Here is a 26,417-nt window from a genome sequence, read left to right as displayed (position 1 = left end):
CTTCCTGCCTTCTCTCTCTCTCTCTCTCTCTCTCTCTCTCTCTCTCTCTCTCCCCCCTTCCTTCCATTCTGCCATCTTTCCCTCTTTTCCTCTCTCGCTCTCTCTCTTTCCCTGGTGCCTCTCCCACTCTCCCTCGCAAATTACACAACGTCTTCATTATCGTCCAGTTTGAGCTGATTGGGCTTAACGTGACCCACCGTCCCACACGCACTTCCCCTGTGTTCCATCAGTGTGGCGCGCTCATCGAGGTTGAGGCCACACGTAGCAAGCAGGCAGCGTGGCTAGTGGAGGCCAGGAGCATTTTAGCTGATGCTGCTATGGACCGAAAAAAATGGCAAAACTGCAGCGGCCAAATATGTTGAACCCTTTGCTGGTGACATAACAGGCCACACATCTCAATCGTGTGTGGGATCCACATATTCTGATTGTCCAATCAGAATATTCATGAGGTGTCAATAACAGCACACTCTTTTGCAGAAGCTCCATCGGGTGCTAGCGGCGGAGGCTGTGGGAAGGGGACTTGAAGTACTTTAGAAAGAGTGTTTTTGGGGGGGGGGTTTTTTCTAGGAAGGCACATTAGGGTGTTGAGTGCCATGTCCCTTTTCTCAGGATGCAGGGGTGAGGCAAGAGGAGAATGGAGAGCAGGTGGCGCTGGCTGACGGAAAGAAGAGCTCATGGTTTGAGTTAAACTTGTAAAAGTAATCATTTTAGGTCCGACTGGAGGGAAAAAAAACATAGAAGTTAAAACGAGGAGAAAAGGTTCCAAGTTATTGGGGGGGGGGGGGGGGGGGGTCAGTCACTGATGTTTCTGTATAAACCCTTCTTTCTCTTCCATATCTCATGGCAGGGAAAATAGATAGAATAACACCTGACAGCTGTCAATTCTGGTTCAAATTAACTGAACTGGACTAATTAACTGCTGTGTCATGAAGCAGAGCTCTGCCATTATCCATCGCGGTTAGAGATCAGTTCAGAGCCTTCATCTTTCTCCGTCTATCTCCGTATATACTGGTGGTGCGTGTGCGTGTGCGCGCTGTCATGCAGCAGCCTTTGTAAACAGCTCTGTTGGTGTCTTTAAAACACAATTATTGGCTCCATGGCGGCGGAAAGTCGTCCACCTTTCCTTGTTTGTTTTTCTTATGAAAGGAAGGAGGAGAGAGCGCCCTGCATCACTCCACTCACCCCCACCGCCTCATCCTTCTGCGTGGGTGCGTGCGTGCTTGTCGTGTGTGTTTTTTGTTGTTGTTGTTTTTTATTTTTATTTTTCTTTATTTTGCTATTATTTTTTCCACCGGGCCCCATCTGATGTTTGCACGCTCATCCACTCAAAGAGCATGGCTCTCTGGGGCGGCTTTAAACCTCAGCAGCAGACGAGGATGCCTCCTTTTCCATCCCATTGGGGAGGGAGCCAGACGTGTTTCTTTACCACGCTCTTTGGTGTTCCCAGCCAAGTGGACCAGAGCCACAGTGTTGAGACAGACAGCTGGATAAACAGACTTTGAAACCCCTTTCTGTAGACGGACTCACCAGTGACATGGACTTAACAGGTAAGTCTAATACCAGTCCCTGCTGTTGAAGCAGTAGGGAGGGGGGTGGGGGGGGCCTGTTTGAATTGTCCTGAATTGCTGAATTGGGTTCGGCATTGTGAGGTCACTAACAATAGTGTATTGTAGCGTTTCTATTAGTTGATGTACTGTGAGCGTTGTTAAATCAAGATTGTGCGCTCAGCTGGCTATTCAGCGGGTGATTCTGTTTTTTTAATATATATTTTCTTACTTTCCTCGCCGTTGTCATTATCTGACTGTGACTGTGAATAGAGTCTATTTTGTAGCCGGTATAAAATGGCTGCATACATCAGTGCACACAAAGGGCTTTAGAGCGGCGGTAAATGCGTGGCTCCGACACAATCAGGAAGGTAAAGCTTTTCCCGCCCGGAATTTTTCAGTCGGGTGTGAACGGACTGAACTCGGGCGCCGTTGTCACCGCCACCAAAAAGGCTGTGAAAGTGTCATTTGGACGGCTGGACAGGAGTGCGTTCTTCCGCAGCGCATGCCAAAGTCAGACGACTGGAGGGTGTCAGGCGTCATGTCTGGCCTAGATAAACCGTAATCAGTTGCAATGATCTTTTTACAGTGGAGAGTGCAGAGTGCAGTCCCGCCAGTAGGCGGGTGCCATTAGAAGTGGCAGCCTGCTGGCTCCGCTGCAATGAACCGTGTGACTGCGAAGCAGGGCAACGGCAAATCTTCCTGGATAAATGGAAACAGTTACCAGTGAAGTGCTCCTTTTCTAGTCGCCTTTAAATGAAAAATAAGACAATTACAAGTCCTACTTATTTTATTTCCTGATTATACCCATGTGTCAGGCAGTGTAATTACAGCTCCTCATGTCGAGCCCCGAGAGATCTTGGCCTGGCCGCACAAAAATTGCAAAAAAATAAGTAAACACAGCTGCTGACAAGTACTGAAACAAAAAAAGCCGCCAGAGAAGGGTTGCAGCGTATGCCAAGCTAAAATATGGAGGAAGAGAAGAAAAGTCGTGCTCAGAAAAATCACATCGAGGGCAAATCTGAGCTCTTGGAGTAGAGCCTAGATGGTTGTGGCAACTGGAATGTTACCACATCTGGTTTCAACATCTCTGACATCTGACAAGGAGTGAGAGGGAAGTATCCCATTCCAGAAGCGTTCCCGTTCGGTGGCTAGCGCTCCTCGCTTCTCACACTCCCAGACGGTAACCAGAGCCAGATGGAGGACCACGCAGCTCCTTCTCTCTCTCATTCGCTTAACAGTACGGACCTCCCAAGATCTGATTAATTGCCTTCAATGCTCGACAGAATATGGCATGTGTTATCTGTGTGAGAGCCGTAGGTGTTTCAACAGGGCACATTGCGAGTAATTGTTTTATAAGCATTTCAACGGTGACATTACACTTTCTGTAATGTTATACGTCGAACAAACAAAAACCTTGAAACTGTTGAGCCAATGTCCTGACAGGACACAAAACCAAGACGCAACGATGAATCATGCTGGTACAGTAATCTACCAGTCCTACTTCAAGTGGCTTTTTGTGAGATTTTCCTTATTGATTTATTATTTTAACCTTTTTTTTTCTCCTAATTTGATCTTGAATGAGGCTTAAGCCCCTTTCCCACTTGCACTGAAAGCCGTAAATCCACTGGCAATGTTCCTTATTGGCGTAATGTGGGAAAAGGATCGGGTCGCTCCGTAAATCTCCCCACTCTGGACCTAGTATCATTTACGGGAAAATGCCAGTACGGCTGCGGGGAGACCGGGAGCGAAGCGCTGGTCTAAAAATGAAACGATTCTGTTGCCCTGTCTGGCGTGACATTAGACACCTCTCCCGCTAGCATTACATACTGTATCTCTAGCAGTCATCTATGTGGGAACAGACTCCATACGGAATTCTCCGTAAAGAAGGCTCTGTGGGAATGACTACCTACTGCCGGATATTTTTTTTATCCAGCAACGTTACGGATTCCATGTGAGGAAAAGGGGCTTTAGTTCAAATCTTTTCATAGCGCTGCGCCATCCACACAACTGCAAAAAACATCCCAAATAGCTTTCTTTAGCATTGGTAGATGTCTCTATTCAGCACAATCATGGGTTTGATTAGCTAGTTTGGTTTTCTGATCTTTGAGTTTGGCCTTGAGACAAGGCTCTTTATTAAAGGGGAGACAAATGAGGTGCATAGACTCACACCCACACACAAATACCTTATGCAAAGCATTTTAACTTACGACAAATTAGCAATTCTATCAGAATTAATTCACACACAAACACACACATAGACACTGTAGAATAGATAAACGGGCCCCGGGGATCGGGAACCGTTGCCTGAATAAACAAGCCTCATTCAGTCTGTTGCTTCCCGGCCTTCCTCAGGCCCTGCCCATTCTAACCACAACCCCCTTCATAACTGCATCACACACTCACCGCAGACTGAACAATAATCAGACAAAGGGAGAGAACCCTCTGCCAGCAGTTCTATCTGACAGGGGAGGACAGAGCTTGAGGGAGAAAAACACACATTGTGCTATATGAAAATTCACATCTCCAAGCAGATCACCAAGACAACCCTCCAAATAGCACTCCAAATAAAATTTGTCAATTTATTCATATCCTCCAGCCATTTGAGTAACATATTGAAGTTAAATAAGGTTTGCTCTTACTGTTCTTTCAAAACTGACATTGCTGGTTAAGGTAAAGATCCTCCACATTGCATATTAAGCAAATGTTTGAGGTAATTTTGAGGATCACATTGGCAACTTTAATTATGTCACAGAGCGGTGAAGCGAAGTCCAAATCCATATATAGAAATCAGGATACATTTAAAACTTATTTTGAACCTATATTTTTTCCAACAAAGATATGTCATTCAAATATCAATATATCAGTCTGAGAAATGTCCTGCGACCCTGTGAGTATATCAAGTGACCCCAGGGTTGACACCGTCTGCCATGTGTGTTTCCAGGCGGTAACGCACCACGAGCAACCGACCGAGGCCGAGTCGGTGCCTCATTTTTCCACATGAGCTCACTTAGATTAACATTAGGAAAATATGCAAGTTGTGACTAAGTCGGTTGCTGGGAGCACTTCATCTTGCCTTGATTCAAAGATGTGCTTTCCTGAGTGCCGGGGAGCCGCGTTGGTGAAACCCCACAGGTTTTGGCTTCGCCTCGCTGCCTCAGAGGAAATAGCTGCTGCTGAGATGTCACTTGATGGCGGTTAGAGATTCCTATCTGCGACAGATATGTTAGATGATAAGCTCAGTATCAGATAAACCAAAAAAGGCTTTTGGGTGGCAGCGCCGGGCGAGAGATTCTTATTTTGATCAAACTGTAAAAAATTGTATAAAGGCATAACTTCTTTATAATAGAGGGAGTCAGGACAAAAAGGATCATTTGTGTGGGCGGGCGTCCTAGAAGGCAGGATTTCAAGGAGTCGGGGATGTGGCTGAGCAATAAAGCAATATTAATGTTTATCCTTTTTCAGCAATATTTCCTTGTAGTGTATCATGGCAGTACAGGAGATCAAATTGCGAGACACAACCACAGGTGTCATTTAGTGATGTTTAGGTGAGATGGCCTCAAATGTAACGTGATATGAGCTGAAACGTTAAAGGGGGGTCCGTATCAACTAGGCATGGCCATTCTTGAATGTGTTTTCTTTTAATCATGAGATTTTGAATTCAAAACCGTATAATATGATTAAAAATCTAAATGATTTAATTATCATGTCAATCAGTTCTTCCATGCCCCCCCCCAGCCCTATTTATATTTTATTTTATTTCTTACCTTGAGTGCATTGCATGAGGCATTCCTATTCTGTTTGAGCAACGGAGAGGGAGACAGCTATATGAAACTGCTGAAGAGGGAGACTGTTGGCAGAGATTGAAATAGACATTTTTCAGCCACTGGTATGGTTCCAGGGTGCTAGCTTGCCTCATTAGAGAATATTACCCAGCATGCCTCACGGTGTCTTCCTGTGTTGCCTGTCCAACCTCCACCCACCACTGACTCCACTGGGGGGGGGAATTTACCCTGGATATAAAAGAGTACAGGAGGGAGGGATGGAGGGAGGGTGGGAGCTGCAGAGGGGAAGTGGGAGGGGTGGGAATGAGGAGTGTGACGTTAATAGCCAGAAGCTTCTCACTATCAAATGTCACTTGTTTTTTTGGTTTTTGTTTTTTTTGTTTCCTCCCCATTTCTACTCTCCTGATTGATGGGTGGCTCTGAATGTAATTACCTCCAACAAGCCTCCAGGAAACAGATTGTTTAACATCAAAAGAATAGAATGAGGAAGAGCAGCGGTAAGAAAAGACGGAGTGAATTGATGTAATAACAGCGTGTGTGTGTGTGTGTGTGTGTGTGTGTGTGTGTGTGTGCGTGTGCGTGTGCGTGCGTGCGTGGCATTTTTGCATGATATTACAGCCTATGCATGGAGGCTTTGTCGATCGTTACTTCTCCAGCGAGACACAGTGAATAATGAGGCTCAGTGACAAGCACAACAATGAGAATCAGACAGAGATTTGTGGCCTTGTTTGGGTGGACACATGCCCGGAAGGTCTCATTTGATAGTTTTTTTTTATTTTTTATTTGGAGAGAACATGTGCTTGGAGTCTGTCTTTGGACTTTATCGCAGCTCCCTACCTTTTGTTTCACAAAGTCCATGCAGCATCGTAGCCAGTAGAGCCCGTTCCAGTCGACACCTCATCAATGATTAACATTTAATCTCATTTTATTCACAATCCGACTGATTTAACAGTACATTTTGAATTTTCTGATGGAAATGCAGCACAAGTGAGCCCACAGTAAAAATGATAAATGGTTCAGACTGATTTAACAGTATATCATATGACACGATATCTACATACTGTATTCCACCATAAAACATAGGTTTTTAACAACAGGCTTTTGTCAGGTTAGGTGTTGACGTTGACCCAAAATTAAAATACTAATACATCCCCAAGAATATTGAAATATTGATGATTTATAGAACACACTGATGGCTGAACAACACTTTACTGATGAGCAGGGCTGCAGAGCGGAGGCTTTATTGTGGAAAGAGAGATGATAAATAAGCTCTGTTATCTCATAACGCTCTGCAGCATACCCTACTTTAGGCCCCAGGCTTTAATGCACAAGGATACATGCAGTGATATTCAGGAGCTCACCCAAACACACAGAACCTGCATGCCACACGGCATCCGTCTCCTCATGTAACTCGGTAGATCTTTACTCCATGTGAGCTGAAACTTAGCCGACGTCCACATGAACTCATACAAATATTTCCAAGGTCTCCACCACAATAACAATAGAGCTTAGATGTAATAGGATAGGCCAGGAAGAGCATTTTCTTATGTATATGGCTGCAGCAAGGGAGGGAAGTTCATTTCAATAGTTGAATATTCAAACAGATTATTCAAATTATTAACTAATTAAATGGAAAGTAGGCACCAGTGGGTTTCCTAGTTGTCAGTGGGGCAAACAAGAAATGTGTGCTAATTGAATAGATGTGATTGGTGATGTTAAAAAATACACATCAAATATTAAATTATGATGTAATTTTTGGTGATGAAAAAGAAAACATTAATGCGTGCCCATTTACACTTTTTATCAAAAAATAGTTTCCCTGTTTTGTCATTGTATTTCATCTGATGGTGGAAAAGTGCAATCACATGGGGTTCCCCCAGTCCTCAGTGGCTGCAGTGAGCCTGTCCAGCCCTGTTCAGCTTCTTAAAATGTGAAACTCGATACTGTCATTCTCAAGTCATGCTCAGTGTTAAGAATAGATCTGTGCTTTGTGTTCATTGAGGCAACAGTCAAAATCCTTCTCTCAACCAGATGGGATGTGGCGAAGGAAAGCAGATTGCTCACAGCCCTGTTGCCTTTCAGTGGGTCTTCTCTATACCAAGTCCAAATTCACTTGATCTCGGTGGTGTAAACGTCCGGGTGGATGTTATTTCAATGATTTGGTCCTCTTCGTCTGCTGAAATCAGCAGGTGCTGCAGCCCTGGACGGGCCTCTGACCCAGTCTTGTTGAGCATCATTTTGGAAGGCCTCTCGGATAGAAATGTGCTCTCTAAGACATAGAATCACTGTGTTTCCTTTTAAGTTAATTGGTTTCAGCAAACGCACGCAGACTCTCAGTTGAATGTGTATTTCAGATTGCAAGTGAATGCATTGACCTTGCCTCTGCCAGGTGTTGTGGCAATTTAGTTTATGACCTCAAAAGAAATCCAATGTTTCCCTTTGACCTCAAAGACTCAGCGCAACATTTTACAGTAGAAGAGACATCTAGCCTCCTTACTGGGAAACAGTAGGGAGCGTCCCCTCGTTTTCATTAAATCTGCCATGGTCCTACATTGAACAAAAAACCCTTGTTTGGTTAAAAGCTCATCTGCTTGGCGCCAGGACTAACAGAACACAGTGTGTCCATTGCACATTGATGCAATTTTCTTGATCAGCACCTGAGGTCCACCCCATGTCCCTGCCGTGGTCTGTAATCCACCTGTGCAAAAGCCCATACTCGTCCTCTCGTTTAAGCCCAGCTTCTCTCAAATGAGAAACAATAATCCTTGAAAGTTCATCATCTGTCACTCTTTCTGGGACACTTTTGTGAAGCAGAAAATCCCCACTCAGTGATTCTGAATTGATGTAGCAAAGGTAAGTGAACGACAAGCGGTCGTTACTGCTGCCAGTGACCTCCACTTGAGATATGTGTCATCACCGAGTTCACTTCCAATACGTCTTGCCATGGTGAATTGGACAGTGGGATAGCCTTTGTGTTATTTGTCTCAACAAGGATGGTTGTCACGAGACTCCAAGCAGCGGGAAGTGTTAACTCCATTACTGTTATGGTTTGTTGGCTGGATTGTGCAACATGGTAGTTGCACAACTTTCTATGATACATTGAGTTCTCTTTCAAACAAATGAAGGGGCCTATCGATGTGATTTTGATGAATGACGTCTGTCTTCTTTTGTAGTCGGGTTTCCTCTCCCAGCAAATTGACCGTGAATCCGATGAGTGAATTGAAGATTATGCTTAATCATTTTTCGTGTCTTCGGTTTAAAGTGATTACCAGCAACTTGTAGATTTGGCCGTGAATCCTTGCCCGTTCTTTTCGGCGGCGTCAAAAACCTGTCCACGGTCACTGCAATGTGCTGTTTATTTTTTTTAAGAGGTAAATGTATCTTGCATGGTAACAGTGCTTTGATCGCGCTCTGTTTGTTTAATGTTCCCACTGCCTACCAGTTATTCGCTCATCAACTTGAGTTCCACTCCATATAATCTTTTCCGTAAGTCTCCCGTGCCACCTCTGCAGTACCTGTCCGCCTCCTCCTGGGGGAAACGCCTCAGGGACCGCGTTTGAGAACTGCTGGTCTGTGCTGTACATCAAATTAGTTATTCATTAAAACATTTGATTACATTTTTTAACTAAGGCACAAAAACATTCAAACTGCCTCCTAATTCTGATATTATTTAAATATTAAAAATGTTCACATCTTTGTTAACAGCCCTCCTATTTTCCCTTCACCATTTCTTGTCTCTCCTTCGACTATCCATCTTCCTCTCACTCATCTCAATGGGCATGAGAAGTCATCTATTGCCCTAGCAACCACGGTCCTTATAACCTACTTCCTCTCAATCTGACATCTGGCGGGAGACTGACGGTCATCATCATCAAGAGGCAAAAATAGCTAGACGCCTTTTTGTGTCCTTCCCCTTTGCTGTTGTCGGACCAGACACCAAGTATGGCATTGCAGACAATTCCTTTTCCCCGGTGCTCTGTCTGGCTTCAATATCTCTTCGCCTGATTCTGTCTTGTGTAGCCTTAATTGTCTTCCTGTTTGCCAGTGCTTTCCCTCTAGAGGCCAGTTCCTATGCCTTAGGGGTGCAACGGATCACAAAACTCACGGTTTGGATCCTATCACGGTTTTGAGTCACGGATCGGATCATTTTTCAGATCAGCAAAAAAAATAAATTAAGGGGGACAAAATTTACTTTGCTCTCCATTTATTCTGTACAACACTTAAAGCAAGCAACTTTTGCCCATGGCCTGGAATGAAAACAACATTCAAGAAGTCGTATATTTAAATAAAATCGTAAAATATTCAATACTCACTTGTTAAATAAAAGTGCGATATGAGGCACGCATGATACCGTCTTCCTTTAAGCATGGGAGTAAAAGAAAAAAATATGATTAGATCAACCTCGAGTAACTGAATTTAATTCCAGTAACAGAAACCACTTGTTTTTCAGTTAGTAACTTTGAGTCCAGTCACATTAAATCATTATAAATAATGTTATTTTTCTGTGGTGGAATATATATATATATATAAACAAAATATTTCATACAATTTGATAATGAAATAAATGCTTTGGAGCCGTAAGAGCCGGCTCTTTTCAATGAGCCGGATCATCCTGCTCGCTGAAAGGAGATGAACTTTTCGACATTACTGCGAGTGTCTCTTCTCCTCCGCTCACTGCGTCTGTGTCCGCATAAGATCATTGTCTTGTCTTTGATATCACAATCCAAATCAAATCCACAACATGAACTACTTTTATGGATCGCGTACCGGCACTTCTCACAAGCTGCCCGTCATTGTTCTCCCCTCTCAACCGGACAAATCAAGTGGACATATTGTAAAACTATCTTATTTTATTGAATCGGAACTCACTTTTTATTTATTTTATTAGAAGGCACAAGCTGCGCTCCAGCTGAACTCTGGCTCCTGCGGCTCGGGCTTCTGCCTATTCACTCAAGGCCATACGACAGTAGAGCAGTGAACCCTTTTTACCTAGGACTTCTTGGTCTCTTTAAATAGAAATAAATATATAGGTGGCTGATATTTTAGTTCGGTTTTGCTGTAATACGTGAAGGTATATTTGATTTGTGTTAGAGGGCACTGCTCCCATGCACACATGTACATAGAAAATATATTGAATGAACCCCGCACTGCTTACGTAATGACTTAAATTCAAGAACACTATACACTGTGGGCTTAATACAGTATATAAATGCCAATACAAAGAGCCAGCCTCACAACGTGCTTTTTGCACAAATTCAGACTGCAAGTACATGTGAGCACCTATGTGTGTTTATTTTCAGGTGTAGTGTAAATCATTGTGAAGTGCTCTTGTGTCATCTCAGTTCTTATTTCAAACCGTCTTTTTTATGATGGAGACAGGATACATTAGGTTATAGGTCTTTATTCAAACAGTGACAAAAAGGATGAGTCTGTAAAAGCTAGTTAGAATATGCATGCTGTTTGTCAGTTGATTTATTCATGAGGGATGATGTATTTTGTTATTTATAGGACCCTTTTGTGTCACTGCTGTTGACAATATTAATAATAATAATTATTATTTTTATAATAAAAAATACTCTGGAATAAAATATGCAATAGAAAATGGAACATGAAAGATTCTTTGTTGGCTCAACTGATGCCTGGCTAAAGGTTAACAAGCACGAACAAGTCAGTGTTTACAGTTGCTGTAGGTGGTGCTACCTTCCTGGCAGTGAACTGTTTGCTCATCGTGTGTGTTTTTCTCTCTTGCCCTCAGATTTTGATCCCAATCTCGGGATGATGACAGGCATTGCCCCGCTGAATCCCATGATGCCCGGTCTGGGCATGGTGCCCCCACCTCTATCTCAGGATGTGCCCATCATCAAGGAAATCATCCACTGCAAGACCTGCACCCTGTTTCCGCCGAACCCCAGTAAGTACCAAAATATTAATTTATTCCAGCACTCTATCCGATTGTCAGATGGAGTACAATGTAGTAACTTAAAGAATCGGGGAGAGTATTGTAAAATAAAGAACATAATCATTTTCCTTTATGTGTATAGGGTGTATGGGTAGAACAGACCTGTAATCAATCCATACACTCAAAGTAAAACACTCTTAAACAATCTTATTTGGCTCGCTGCTGTGGCTATATCTACCTATTTAGTCAAAATGTTCTGAAAAATGTGTTTATATTTATCTCACTCTACACCCTTCGGTTATTCCAATTTTTATGGAAATAAGTGTAGGATGTCCCCGGGTTTAACCCACACCTCCCTTGAAGTTTTCCTGCCAGAGAAAACTTTCTTCCAAAAACGCACTTTCTTTTCTCCTTAGGCAAATATATTTTCTTTCCATGTTTTGATGCCTGTTATACATTTTCTTGTGTTTTTCCCATTGTGCATTTGTGCTCATTGACAACCATCACTGTCACCTTGTGACACAAATGGTAGAGTTGATGAAATGATTAAAGGTTTGACTTCACCTCAGAATCTCATTCCGGTACGTCATTTGGGAACAGGGTAGGAAAATAAACCGTATCCGTAGCCTGAGGCTGAATGAGAAGTCAACTTGTCAAACACTCGTCACTGTATCTTCAGATCCTACAGAAAGCCTGTGGCTTGTGCAACTTTTTGCCAATTTTGAAGGTCTGCACACCCACTGTATTTTTCTTCATTAATATAAGTTCCAAGTATAAGTTCCCCCCCCTTAGTCCCCCATGTCCAATCCGAGGTCGGGCGAAGGGACGCCCTTTTTTTTTTTTTAATTATTATTATTATTATTATTTTTTATTTTTATTTTTTACGTCGATTTAATGTTTTTGAAATAAATGACATGTTTATTTAAAATTAAGTATCTTATTTTTTATGTGTTTTTTCACAGGAGCATTTCTCATGCTCATGTGTTCAACCAACTACCATGCACTTATGTCATTGAATGTTCCTTTTGTGTCGTTTAGTTTAAATGTCCTTCAGGAACGGGGTTTAACAATTATGATATTTCCTGGATCATGCAATGCGAACACAAAAGAATGGGACGGTTCCTCCAAAGGTTTTTAGAACTTCCTGCATTGCGACGACGTCTACTGTGACCGATTATACTGAATATTTTTAGGGGGTTTTGTAAAACGCAGCGCGAGTTACAGTTTTCCGAGTTTCCATTAAACGCAGCATCGGCTCGTGTTGTCTGTCTACGCGGGTTCTCTGTGAGCGACAAGCCGTCCACAGGGCGCAAGTCGCTGGATGTGAATGACTTCAGAGAGACGACGCTTGGAATTGTATAACTTCGGTAATGATGTCACAAAGCGCCCCGCTCCTGAAGCTCATCAAATCGCCTCAACGTTCTTCTACTTCCAGTAAATGTAAAACAGTTTTTCACAAATTTCTGCACCAAATGTACATTGATAATGATCAAACTTGAACAAAAAGACGTCTGAAGTGTCCCGGTTCTAACGAGACCTCAGCCATGTCCGTGCGGACTGTGGTTGCCGTGTTGAAGATACTTTTAGCCTGAAAAGAAGATTAAAAATAATAAAAATCCGAGCAGGATTTGAGAGCTGGACCCCCAATATGTGTGTTTTTTTATTGTAGGCGTATTTGTATATTTTATTTATTTTATTTTATTTTATGACGTTTACTTGAAACAAAAAAATCCCTGTGTGCATAGTCCCAGTGCGTCGTGGTGTGGTGTCGGAACTAACTTTTAAACGAGGCCTTGTAGATCTAATATGAATGAAGATTAAGCATTTTCTTATTTCAGACGCTTGTTTCTCACCTCAAATTTGATCCGAAACAGATTTTAGTGCACTGATAAGGTGAAAGCTGCTCATTCACAATCGAAGCTACGCACTGAAACAGCCTGTTTTGGAGCAGTCCTGGTTAAGAGGCATGTCACAATGGCTTGAATGCATAATCTGAGTGGTATTTTCAGCAAAAGAAATACAAAAACATGTTTTGGGGACCCCAGAGACTTATTTTACACGTGTAAAAAGGAGTTTAATAGGTCCACTTCAAGTCGTGCATGGACATGACATTTTGTTCCGGGCTTCTCACGCTTCACATTTAAAATTTCCTGCACCTTTTTATCTCCCGACTTATTGCTCAACCTTCGCTACTGTGTTCACTCCCTTTTTCAATTCTCCTTTCTTTGTATATATTTTTTGGCTTGTGACCAGTGTCTGAGTCATGAAAGTAATTTCCCCCTGGGATTATTAAAGTATTTCTGATTCTGATTCTGATGAAAGGCAGAATGTTTCTGTCCCAAGTAGGCTGGAAAGCCAGACTTCAGAGGAAAACTGCTAAGACTCCATCCTCTTCATGAAAGCCAAGTACTTCTCTGTGAGATTCAGAGATTCAAGAGGTGCTACTCTGCTTCACACAATTAGACCAATGGCAGAGAAAATTCCCACCGACCAATTGCCTCCGATATGTTGAGTGGGGCTGTAAAGTTTGTAGGTCCACCGTACAATTAAGGCAAGTTATAAAAAGGGTTGGGTACCGAAACCCGGGAACCACTACGTCACCGGTTCCTAAACGATCGGTACCTACCGGACCGAATTGCAATGCAGATTTGGGTGCCTCATTTGGGTGCCATGCCTTAGCTGGCGATTGAAATGTCCGCCCTCTGGTGCTCCGAAAAACCGCCACGGCCTTCACTAACATCATCGTTTGGAGCACACGCTTTCCTCTCCCGTGCGACTTTGGGTCGAGAGCCAAACAGCAGCGGCGCTGGTCAGTGTCACATTATGGTCGCTTAGCCAACCAGATAAAAGAGGCGGGTCGTAAAAGTTTCCACTACCGATAGCATGCGGTTCATACAAACCCTGTTATTTGTAAACATGCAACATGTGAAAGGTATATGAAAAGTAGTTAAGGACAAATGGGTGTCGTTCATAAAAAAACCTTTTAATGACTAGAGTGTCGTAAGTAAGTAGCAAATGCTGGTGATGTCAGGAAAAGAGTCATATTTTGTCGGAGAAGCAAACGTGGTTGTACCGTATTTAAGCAAAACAACTGTATAAGTAGAAGAATTTGCAGAAGAGTAGAAATCTCAAAGTTTTCACTTGCTTTTTCTTTTGCTGTTTTTTATTAATATTGTAACTTCTTTTAATTGTAATTATTTACTGTTAAATTATTGTAGTCGCCTTAGGTTTTATTATTTATTTATTTGTTTGTTTGTTTATTTATTTATTTAGTTGTGTATTTATTTATTTATTGTTCAGTTTCTTTGAGTTTGCAATAAAAAAATAAATAAAACAATTAAAGAAAGATACCCTAACCCTAGTTATAAAGGTTGTATCCAATCACCGGATACAAAATTGGGATAGTAGTTTTAAAAATGTACAGCTGTGAACTACATGGACTTTTGGCGGAGCTAGTTTGCACCAGCATTTTCCAATAATAGGGGGGCAGTCCTGGCCTTTTTCACCAATAATAACATAACTAATAACATAACTACCTGACCGTAAAAAAAACTTTCTCTTCACTTACAGTCAAATTGGAAGAATCGTCATTTCAAACAGGGAGAACTACTCTGGTATACTAGTCATCTTCACATTGTAGCTCAACAGGCAGAGCATAGCAATAATTGTACCTTCTTTATGTGGAAAATATCCACATATCGGACTATAATTCTGCATAGATACAAGCAGCTGCTGAAAATTATTCATCAGCTCACCAAGAAATCACAGAACCCCTCCTGTATGCTACTGGTCAAATGGTTGTTTTGCATCACTTGGAATCAGCTGGGCGGCAGAGTTTAACTTTCTTTTTATGCTTATTTTTCCTCACTGTATTTCAGCAAAAACACTTTGTGTGACATTTTGTGACAGCAGTGTGACATGTTTGCCGGTGCTTAATTTTCCTCATGTTCTCAAGTCACATAAGAGTGTAATGAAAGGATGGTGTGAGGAGACAGATTATGCTATGAAACCTGTGTGTTATGTCAGTGTGTGCACGTTGCTTTTTTACATTTACACCAAGGCGCTAGAAATTTGCTGGTAAACTGCCACAATATACTGCCATGTGTGAATTGTTTATTATAAATATAACAGCAATAAATTGCTAAATTTGGTTATACACTGCAGTTGATGTCCAAGCCAGACTGTGAAATAGAGAGCCCCGCTCTAAATCAAATCTTAAGGGGGTTAAAAGAAGGTGATGTAAGATGATGCACTAAGGTAGGTGATGCATGGTTGTGAGCCGTGCAAGAAGGTAAGAAGATTGGAGCAAAATTGACAGCAACCGCACCCAGCCCCTGGCTAGTGTCAAAGGGAATGGCTTGGCGCCTATTCAGTAGGCTGCATATGGTTTCCATCACTAGCAGTCATTTCCCGCTAGCACGACACCATCAACCTGACACTACACGCAGCATTCCCTCTCTCTGACCTTTGGCCAGCAGCCTCACAGCTCTCCTTCTTTCTCTGACTCCCACCTACCACACCCGCCCCTCCTTTTTTTCTCCTTCTCCTTTTCTCCGTCTCCCATTCGATGTGCACAGCCACAGCGTCAGTGTGCATTCACATCAAACTCAATCCTATTTCTTGCTTCTTTTTTAAAATCAGACTTTCCTTACAGGAAGTCAAACCTTTCGAATAAGGTGTTCCTAGCCTTTCTCTGTTCTGCACTACTCTGTCTTCCAGCTCATTTGGTGATGAGCCATTGATTGGCAGGTCATTGGTTTTTCAGGACTTTTCGCTTAACATCAACGACCACGGAACTGATTTTCATGGGCAAATTGAACATCAAACTGTTTTGTTTGTCTCTCTCTTCAATCTTCTGAATGCAAAACTGGATAACAAATTTAATATTTACCCTGAAGGAAAAGGCTTGATACGCTCTTCATAGCACTGAGCATGCCAACAGTTTGAGACAAAACCGTTTACCCATGGCCGGTCACACACTCACTTACAAACATCACAATTTTGTTATCGTTTCCTTTCCTCTGCCACTTAGCAAAAGTGATTTAGTCGGCACTCTTACAGTTTGCTACAGTATATATTGACAATGCTGCATGCATAATTGCATAGCTAATGTACAGGGCTCGACATCAAATCTTGTCCGCTTGCCCGGGGCAAGTAAACTCTGTGTTCGGGCAAGTAGAATGGCAATTGTCCGATCGGGCAAGTGAAAAATAAATGTGATCCGTAGTGTAACGTTATCTGAAACTGACCTGCGTACTGTATCGCTGAAGCAGAGCTTTTCCAACTCAGCTCTGTGTGCAAGTCTCTCACTGACTCGCACGGGGCCGGAGCGGCGCGGGCGGAGCCGGAGCTCCAACCCAACCGGAGCTGGAGCTCACAGCTTGTGCGTTCTAATAAATAGAAAGATAATAAGGGAGGGCGAAACAGAGTACCGGCAGCTCGTGAGAAGTGCCGGTACACAGCGGTACGCAAGGAAAAAAGTCCCGGTTCTCCAGGGAGTAAAATGTAGAAGTGCCGGTACTGCTTATACAGGTGAGAGCCAGCCCACTTCAAGCAGAGTGGAGCGGCATGTCAGCCTGCTGAGCCTTGTTAATCAGCACCAGGGAGTTTAAAATCGGAAACCTTGCATCTCTGTTCTCCATGTGCCTGCGGTCCATAAGAGGAGTTAACGTTATGGATATGATTTGGATTGTGATATGAAAGATAAGATAATGTTAAACGTAACATGATGCTGTCAGACATTGTAATTAAATCGATTTTTTTAACGTTTAAATATTTAAAAGAAAATGTTCACACTCTTTGATAAACGTTTGTTCACGCAACTTTCACTGTATTTCTTGCAGAAAGCTTAAATGTTCGATTATTTCAAAGCCCCGTTGGCCACTGAGCCACGCTCAAGATGATTATTCAAAATGTATAATCACAATTAAATTCTAACGTTAATAATAATAATAAATGATAAACAGATAATAAATTATTTAATAAAAACAAAGTAGTCCATGCTGACATTTCACTGGCGTGCTGTGACGGAGCTCCCTGGCGATTGGATCGCCTGTTGGCCATCTCAAGTAGCCACGATTGGACAACATGAAATTGGAAACAATCGCCCAACCTGTATATACTGTATACTGTATACTGTGTGTGTGTGTGTGTGTGTGTGTGTGTGTGTGTGTGTGTGTGTGTGTGTGTGTGTGTGTACCTTATTTATTGTAATTGTTACCTGTTGTTTTGTTTGTAATGAATTATAATAATTGTCCAAATCCCTTTTTTTTTTTTTTTTTTTTTAATAGATCTACATTTTCCATTTTGTACAAGTAAGTTTGGCTCTCGGGCAAGTAAAACATCTCAGCCATGGCTGAAAAAGCTTAAAATAGCCCTGATGTATACTTAGCTCTGTTTTTGTTTACAAAATGTGAGACATCACTTTGTGTGTGTGAAGGATATACATGCATCTTGGTTTGCAAATATTGTGAATACTGTGTGTAAATATTAAGTGAGGGAACGTGCAACTGAACACGTGCGTCTCCATTGGATGCCAATGTGTGGTCATTCAGATCCTTCAGAATAAAAGTCCCCATAGTTTTGAGGCCTCCTTTACCAGGTCCAGGATCATGAAAAGGTATTTGGTCATTCTCGGTGATGGATGGCAATGGCCCAGGTTAGTGTAGCAGACCAGTGGGTGGCCAAATAGACAGAAAGCTTTTGGGGACACATCTATTTCTGTGTGTTGACTCAGAGCCAGCGAAGTCCTGCCTGTTTCCACACCAGAGGGAACTACAAGAAAGGTTGTTGGGTTCTGAGGTAGCAGAGAGATCCTCAATTCTATTCTGAACATTTAGCTTGCGCTCTCTCTCTCTCTCTCTCTCTCTCTCTCTCTCGTCATCAGGCGCATGCAGAGGGGGAGCGCGGAAGGTACCAGAGCACCTGCCCCTTTGCCCCTCGATGTCCATGGTGCCCTTTTTATCAGGCCCATGATCTATCTATTTATTTATTTATTTATTTAGTTCGTTTTTTTTAAGCGTGAATGGGCATCGAGGTAATCGTTTTTTTGTGGGCAAGATATGCATATTCATGAGGAGCTCTTTCACGGCGCGCATCGTGGCGCCTGTGATCTGCGCTCCACTGTGTGTTGCCGTGCCCCATTCCTCCAAGTAAAACAAATTAAATCAGTGTGGTCCATTTCGTTATTGAACCAAACTAAAAAACACTGTGCGTAACGCGGACAGTTCCTCAGTCACTGTCATATTTTTCTTATAGTATTATCACTGGCTTCTGTTTTTGTTATGTGAGCTGCTGGGACATTGCAATTTCCCTTCGGGGATGTATGTATGTATGTATGGATATGATGACGTATCTATCTATCTGACAGACAGAACATTTTGGGTCGGGTTGAAAATGGGTGGTATAACTACTTATAACCGTCGTATTTAACCTGCTCCCCTATTATTGCCTCTACAGATTTCACAGAACTCTTCCTCTCTATACTTAACAAAAATCCGACGCCTTTTCAACCTACCACACCCACAGTGCACGTAATTGATATATTCACAAAGTCAAACTATATTTAATGTGGCCTTACTCACAATATTTAGTAACTTGCTAACAACCAGGTAAATATCACACTGGAACAAAGGCTTTTTGTGGTCTGCAGTTGTAGACGGCATATAAATAAAAGTTTGTAATTAATTAGTTAAGTTCCCCTTCACTTTACAAAGGTATAGTCTTGCTACAAGAGTGTATCATCTTCATTTTCTCTCATCATATTCATCAAAATAAGAATCAAATAGGATTATATCTAACAACATTTTGGACAGTTTGTTTAATATGAAGTCATAACATCAATTTATATTAATGCCTTGACAGTTTTCAAGCAGGACTTAAGTCATTAATTTCACGAGGAGAAATTAATGACCAGCTTCTCTCAAAGACCAAGGCAGTTTGAGTTTAACAGGCGATGCCTGTGTGTCATCACCGGTGCTGAGTTACTGACTTTGTATCTCAGTCCTTGACTGTGTCCCTTTCCCACTCCATGTTTGACAGACCTTCCCCCTCCGGCCACCAGGGATCGCCCTCCAGGCTGCAAGACGGTATTTGTCGGCGGTCTACCAGAAAACGCCACCGAGCAGCTCATCATGGAGGTCTTCGGTCAGTGCGGTGAAATCATCGCCATCCGCAAGAGCAAGAAGAATTTCTGCCACATCCGATTCGCTGAGGAGTTCACTGTAGACAAGGCTCTCTTCCTATCTGGTGAGCTGCGTTCATTCCCAGTAGGCTTGCCAAGGATTACTTCAGCTGTTCAAATTTGTATTGATGAAGCATGTCAAACGAAGTGATCAAGTATATGAAAGGGAAACCTTGCGTCAAATTCCGGTGAAAACATTTTCCACACAAGCGGGAGCACATTGGCTTTCTGCCACCAACAAGAGGCCTGAGTGCTTGGCTCTTAACTCAAAGCTGCTGCTGGTATTGTCGCCTCATCACAGCCTTTCCTTTGGCAGTGCCCCTCGGACATCAGCAACACCCAAATAGTCAGCAACTCCTATAGGACTGGTGGAAAGTAAAGGCTAAGTGCAAAGTTAGCACAGTGCACTTATGGCCGGTCTAACTCTTAACAAATGACTCCCCCTGGAGACATAGATGCATTTATTGTTCAATAAAAACATCCCAGAATAAACAACAATTAGCTCTGCTGGTGGCATACTTTAAGCTTCCCCTGGAATACAACAACCCTTTGCATTTCAAGTTTTACTATTCCAAAATTGAGTTGGCATATATTCCTTTATATTTTAACTATATTTTTGTGTTGTAGCCTCCCACTGGCAGGGCAATGTTACCTGTGCTCCGTTTAAGTCTTGGAGAAACTATTTGTTTTATTTCATAAGGTTAAGGTCTCAACAAGTCAGCGATTTAGAAAAAAGGATATTTTGTCTTTTTCGATAATCATTTGAATTAACTGTCGGCAGCAATTGATTACAAAATCCTTCAAATCTCCTTAATTTTTATCCCTATTCTAGAGATAAATTGTGTGTATCAGTGTTTGTGTTTGTGAATGTGATCCTGTCGTTTGACATACCTCTTTTGTTTTACAGTGAGAGTGAAGTAGTAGACAATATACCAACATACAAACATGCACAGCAATACAGAAAACACAGAACCCTGCAACACACACACACACACACACACACACACACACACACACACACACACACACACACACACACACACACACACACACACACACACACCCACAAACCAATGAAATGACAAAAAATCCATCTCGCTCGGCAATCTGAGATCTTCTCTAACATTTTTTGCAACGCACCCAACTGCTGAAACCAGGAGAGCAACCACGCACACATAGGAATTCCAAACTCACAGTGGCACACCCATTTTTTTGCCTTCCTTCCTTTCCCCGTGCGCTGGGGCTCCACAGATTTACTGGAAATCAGTACTGCGCACGCACGCACACACACACACACACACACACACACACACACACACATTTGAAGCTAGTGTTGGGGCTTATTTCGTATAAAAAGCTGAAGTAGTAGTGCAAAACAATATAGTATTTGAATATAAGTATATAAATTAATAATTTATATGTATAGAAGTGATGGGAGTATTTAAATGCGTATGGTGCCTTTTTATATGCAGAAAATCTAACAGTGCAGTTTGAATTGTTGTAACGCAATGACAAATTAATTGGTACAAAATGCATTTATATATGAAGAAGAAATCATGCAAAACAGATGCCCAATAACCATTGTGTGAAAGCCTGATCATTAGTTCTGAGGAGAGAGTAGTGTTCGTGTGTACAAACCTGCATAAAGTATAGTCAGCCATGTAAACACATACTCAAACACACAGACACACACACACACACACAACAAACTACCACTGATGCAGTCTGGTCATGTCATAATAGTCAATTAAAAAACTTGGCATGATTTTCGCTGCAAATCCACAAACAACCATGAAACCATGAACCACCAATGAAAATGCGTCGAGGTGGGAGTGGGAGAGGAAGGGCGAGGGAGTTAACGAGGCAAAAAGTGTTGAGTCACTAGAATGACAATTCCTCTCTCTCAATCCCGCTCATATTGACATAATAGCATATGGACCTTCACAACAGCGGCAATACGGACGCTCAGGTAGAGGGATCCATTACAGAAACGGATATCACCGCCCGACACGAGAGACGGTTGGTAAACAGTGACACTGATCGATTTACCTCTAATTAAGAGCTTGTTTACCCATCTCACTTTCTGTCAAAATAAATATGGCTGCCGGTGATAGGGAGTATTGGCCCTGAAGAGGAGCACAAAGCTTTTTAAAAGATAGGACTTTCATAGTTCCGTCTAGGCAACTGATAAGATAAAATAAAGGTACTTTATTCATCCCCGAAGGGAAATTCCAGTTTTGCAGCAGCAATGACATATAGGACAAAACACACATCATTTACAAAAACGCACGTTGTTCTTGAATCAAAAAAACGGCGAGGCAGTTGAGGCAGGTTGGTAGAAAAAGATGCAGATCACCGAAAAATAACGAGCGTCTTGTATGCCTGCTGGTAGAAGAACAAATAGCCACAGAGTTCGATTTACAGTACATTACATACTGAAAAAAACAAACATCACTCTTTTGCCTCAGACGAAACACATTTTGAAAGATGAATTATATTTATTCCTTCTGGCTGTCTGCTCGGTGGCTTGTTTTCTTTCTCTTTCCGTGACTTGTGATTTTTCTGTTTTTGTTTTCCTTCCACTTCCCCCCGTTGTTTGAAAATGGCGCCGCTCCGCCGCAGGATACCGCATCCGCCTGGGCTCCAGCACGGACAAGAAGGACACCGGGCGTCTCCACGTGGACTTCGCCCAGGCCAGAGACGACCTGTACGAGTGGGAGTGTCACCAGCGCATGTTGGCCAGGGAGGAGCGACACCGCCGCAAGATGGAGGAGGACCGCCTGAGACCCCCCTCCCCTCCCCCCATCGTGCACTACTCTGAGCACGAGTGCAGCCAGCTAGGAGACAAGATCAAAGGTCAGCAGATACATGCCGGGGCGGTTGCAGATGAAAATGAATTGGGTTTAATTGAAGTGGATTGGGTTGTGCTTTATTCTACCGCACAGGGATATTGAGCTGTTACAGCTGCAGGGACTAAGGCAGGGGGAGGGTATAACAGAGTAAGATATTCCAAAAACTTGTTGGAAAAAGGAAAAATATACACTCCCATGCAATTCAATTCCATTGTTTCAGTTTCTGAATCACTTAGAGAATTGAAATATTGATACTTAATCTGGAAGCAATTCAGCCATTTTCCACTTAAATGACATACTGTACCACCATAGTCACAAATTAATTTAAATATGTAATTTATCTATTAGAATGAATATTCGTAGTGCATGTGAGATGGTATACTGAAAAAGTGGTACTTTTGAATTTCTCATCACGTTTAAAATATCTATTTATAGGTATAGAATCGTGTCTTGACCCATCAATCATATCTACCCATCAATATTTGATCGTGAGCCCTTTGTATTGAAATCTACGGTGGCCCTGAGAGCTGAACGCACCGCAGCTCAAGAAAACACTCGCAAATAGACAAAACACAAGCAAATTAAGAAAACATCTTCGCCAATCTGACGACACATGCGCAGCATTTGGAAACCGCGCTGCGAATCCAGATGTGCTGAACGAACTGCACAGCAAGACGCTTTGCAAATTCCAAAAAACACAACCGCATGAACGCAAAGCACAAAGGCAAAAGCCACAACATGACGGAAGTGAGCCACAACGGATGCACCGATTTTGCTTGTGTCTTGTCTATTTGCACGTGTTTTTTTTTAGGTTGCAGTGCGTTGAGCTCCCAGGGCCACCGTAGAAATCAAATTAAATCCTGAGAGAATGTGAGATCCTGCCCAATACTCAACTGTAAAATATAGGAATAATAGGACAAAAACTGTGTAATTGACTGTCCTTGGTCAGTATGTATATGTGTGGGTGTGGGTGTGTTGTGGTTGTTATGCAGGGGAATATGGACAAGTGTACCCAGATGAGCATTTGTTCTGTCCATGGACACAGAACAGTTACAGCCATGCTGATCAGTAAGTGCTGGTTGAACACAGTTGAAGGGCTTCTGGAAGGTTGTGCAGCGCAGAAGCGCTGTGGGAACGCTGCTCAACGTGTCTCACCAATGTCTGATGCTGGCTTTTCAGACAGTCTTGTGAGCCTCTCCTTCGCCCTCTTTTTGGCCCACTTTCCTTTCCTTTCTCCTTCCTAACTGTCCTCTCATCTCCGCTTTCAGCCAACCTTGGGGCTGAATAAACTTGTTTCCTTAATGAGCGATGACACTTCTAGGTCTCCGTTCGAAAAATGGCTGCATCTTCGTATTTCCCCACCATCTGCGGATGTGTCACTTTCTGGCCGTGGTGTAGAGAACTCTAACACAGTGCTTTTAGCCATGTTTTTGTTCTCTTGTTTGTGATCACCATGGGCTACTGTTGAGAGAACCCACCGCACTGTGAGTGCTGATGGACCATCTGCTTCATCCCCTTGGTGTGTGTGTGTGTGTGTGTGTGTGTGTGTGTGTGTGTGTGTGTGTGTTTTTTTCCCCCTGTATCTTTTATCTTGGTAAAAACATATTTTTAGCACATCTGAGACCAATTTAATATTTGAACAATACCCCACCCATTGTTGCGATGGAAAGAAACGTCACAGTCACTTTTGCAGCCAATCCACCTGTTGACGGCTTTCATCTGCTTTCATCTCCTCGCTGCCTCTCTATCGCTATCTCCCTCCGTGCGGTGTCTCTCTCTCTCTCTCTCTCTCTCTCTCTCTCTCTCTGTCCTCATTCTGTGGAGTTTGTGGAAGCTACTCTTTGTTGTTTTCTTTCTGTTGTTTTCAATCTGACACTGTTCATATGCACCATGAGGAGTTATTTTTTTTACAGGCAGAAATCGTGTTTATTGTATTTTTCATTCTTGGACAGGCGCTTGAATAGATACCTTTTATTACGATTTAGAAGAATGCTTGGGGGGGCGGACATTTTTTTTTCGGTCATTCAAAAGCAATCAAATACAATTCTTAAGTTTTTAGCCAAACATCCTGTAGCTGTTAGCAAAGTTGAGATTCCAAACCGCTCATCTGCTTTTTATTTAACGTAATTTTACTCCTCATTCTTGAATTGATTGATGACTTGCCTTTCTCTCCTTCCCCCCCACCCCCCCGGCCAGATGATGGTAAATTTGCTGAGGCCGTGCGCGTACTATTGACCTGGGTGGAACGAGGGGAGGTCAACCGCAGGAACGCCAACAATTTCTACTCCATGATCCAGTCCTCCAACAGTCACATCCGAAGGCTGATGAGCGAGAAGGCCACGCACGAAAAAGAGATGGAGGAGGCCAAAGAGAAGTTCAAGACTGCCCTAGCCGGGATTCTGGCTCAATGTGAGTTTGCTGCACTTACACACACACACACACACACACACACACACACACACACACACCATGCATTTCATGTGCAGGAGCGTTGGACACATTGGACGCGGTGCGTGCTGCGCTCTGACCTCCATTGGTGTGTATTGGAGTAGCGCGCCGTGACGTAATCTCCGCCAGGCCAACAGAAACAAAAGCTGCAGCAAACAGGAAGTATCTGTGCAATATGGAGGACAAACTGATTTTAGCGGTGTCCGAATTCCCTGAGCTCTACAAGCCGCCGTTAAGGGTTCATCGGGACCTGGGAAGGAAATCCCTGACGTGGAAACCGGAAACAGTCCTACCGAGTGGGCAGACCAGATGTGTGTTTAGATGCAGCAGAGATTAACAATATATGACCAATGGCCAATAAATATGACCTACAAGATATGATCATGACTATTCCCTGTCATTAAAATAAGATGATTGTTTGAAGACATATATAATATTGTAATAAAATATATAAATATAATTATTGTAATATTTAATGCAGGCCAACTTAACTTAAATTGAATAGTACATTTTAACAAAAGGTCAATGATTCCGTCCTGTGTTCCACAATGGAAGGTGAAACTGCCGGTTAAAGTCAAACACAGAGGTTAACGCATCCTTTGTGACTCAATCGCAGAGCCCTGAAGTTAAAGTTTATTAATATTCCACGTGGCATTTGTCTAAATTGCACGAATTTCCGACACTTCACGCCCCTGGATCCCCAGCAATACACCTGTCAAGTGCCAAGCAGATCGGGTGAACGGTTGTCGAGATAATGGAAGGACATACAGACAGACAGAGATTCCTGCCTTTATAGTTCAATAATAGCATTAACCATGTTCCTGTTGTAAAAGTAATGCAGCAGTCCAATTTTTATTACAATCAATCATTTCTTTTTGCCAAGCAACCAAACATGCGCAGGCGTGCGCTACATGGAGCGCAGCGCACAATGCATCCTATGTGAAAGTCCCTCAATGCACTAGTGTGCTAACGCTGGGATTTACCATCACCTGATTGGGGAAAGTTCCTCAAACTTCCTCACGTAATTACTCTTACAAAGAACGCCTCTTCCGCCACATAACTTTGCATACAGCTATTGGGACCATCTCATGCTGTACAGTTTTAGCTGGGTATGGTGGCTCAGCATAGATTCAAGGCACCATAGATATAATATATAAATACAACAACAATATAAATATACTGTACATTAATACCAACGATAATTCCCAATTGAAGAAAACCTTGATTGCCCGGCTGTTGGAGTTGGAATGCACAGATAAGATGCACAGACAACAAACATTACATTAATTTAAATAAAGAACTGAAAAAATAAACTATTTGGTGTCAAAGGCTGTAAACACATGGAGCTTGGTGGAGTACGTCCACAAAAAAGGTCCAGAGATTTTCATGCTCGTTATAATTTCTGTGTTGTTGAAACAGTTGGAGAGTTTCCATGTTAACTTGTGTTGCACAGGTCAAGTATTTTGTTTATTTTCCTGAGTCCTGATTGTTTGTTGATAACGAGATGGATTGAAGGTAAGTGTATCCAGTAAGCTTTGCTCCCTGCTTCCATTCATCCTTATCAGTGTCATCACCAAAGGTCCAATGTTGTTCAATTCTATTTATCTTGGGCAATCTTGGATAGCTGAATGTCTTCCCAATTGCTTTTTAAATAAATGACACATTGCGTAGTCTGATGATAACATTGCACTCGGCTATGAGTCTTTT

At 42.4% G+C, this 26,417-nt stretch overlaps 1 protein-coding gene across 1 annotated transcript in view; it reads left to right on the top strand.

Annotated features, from left to right (window-relative positions):
* Positions 1–26,417, top strand: part of enox2 (ecto-NOX disulfide-thiol exchanger 2) — a 205,635-nt gene that overhangs the window by 153,123 nt on the left and 26,095 nt on the right. The window contains exons 5-8 of the mRNA XM_080007952.1: positions 11,085–11,240; positions 19,269–19,475; positions 22,033–22,266; positions 24,459–24,671. Of these exons, the coding sequence (XP_079864078.1) occupies positions 11,085–11,240; positions 19,269–19,475; positions 22,033–22,266; positions 24,459–24,671 (810 nt within the window). The remainder of the gene's footprint in view (positions 1–11,084; positions 11,241–19,268; positions 19,476–22,032; positions 22,267–24,458; positions 24,672–26,417) is intronic.

This window comes from Zeus faber, assembly GCF_960531495.2.
Source record: "Zeus faber genome assembly, chromosome: 10".
In the NCBI taxonomy this organism is placed as follows: Eukaryota; Metazoa; Chordata; class Actinopteri; order Zeiformes; family Zeidae; genus Zeus; species Zeus faber.
This window is presented reverse-complemented; position numbering and strand designations above follow the sequence as displayed.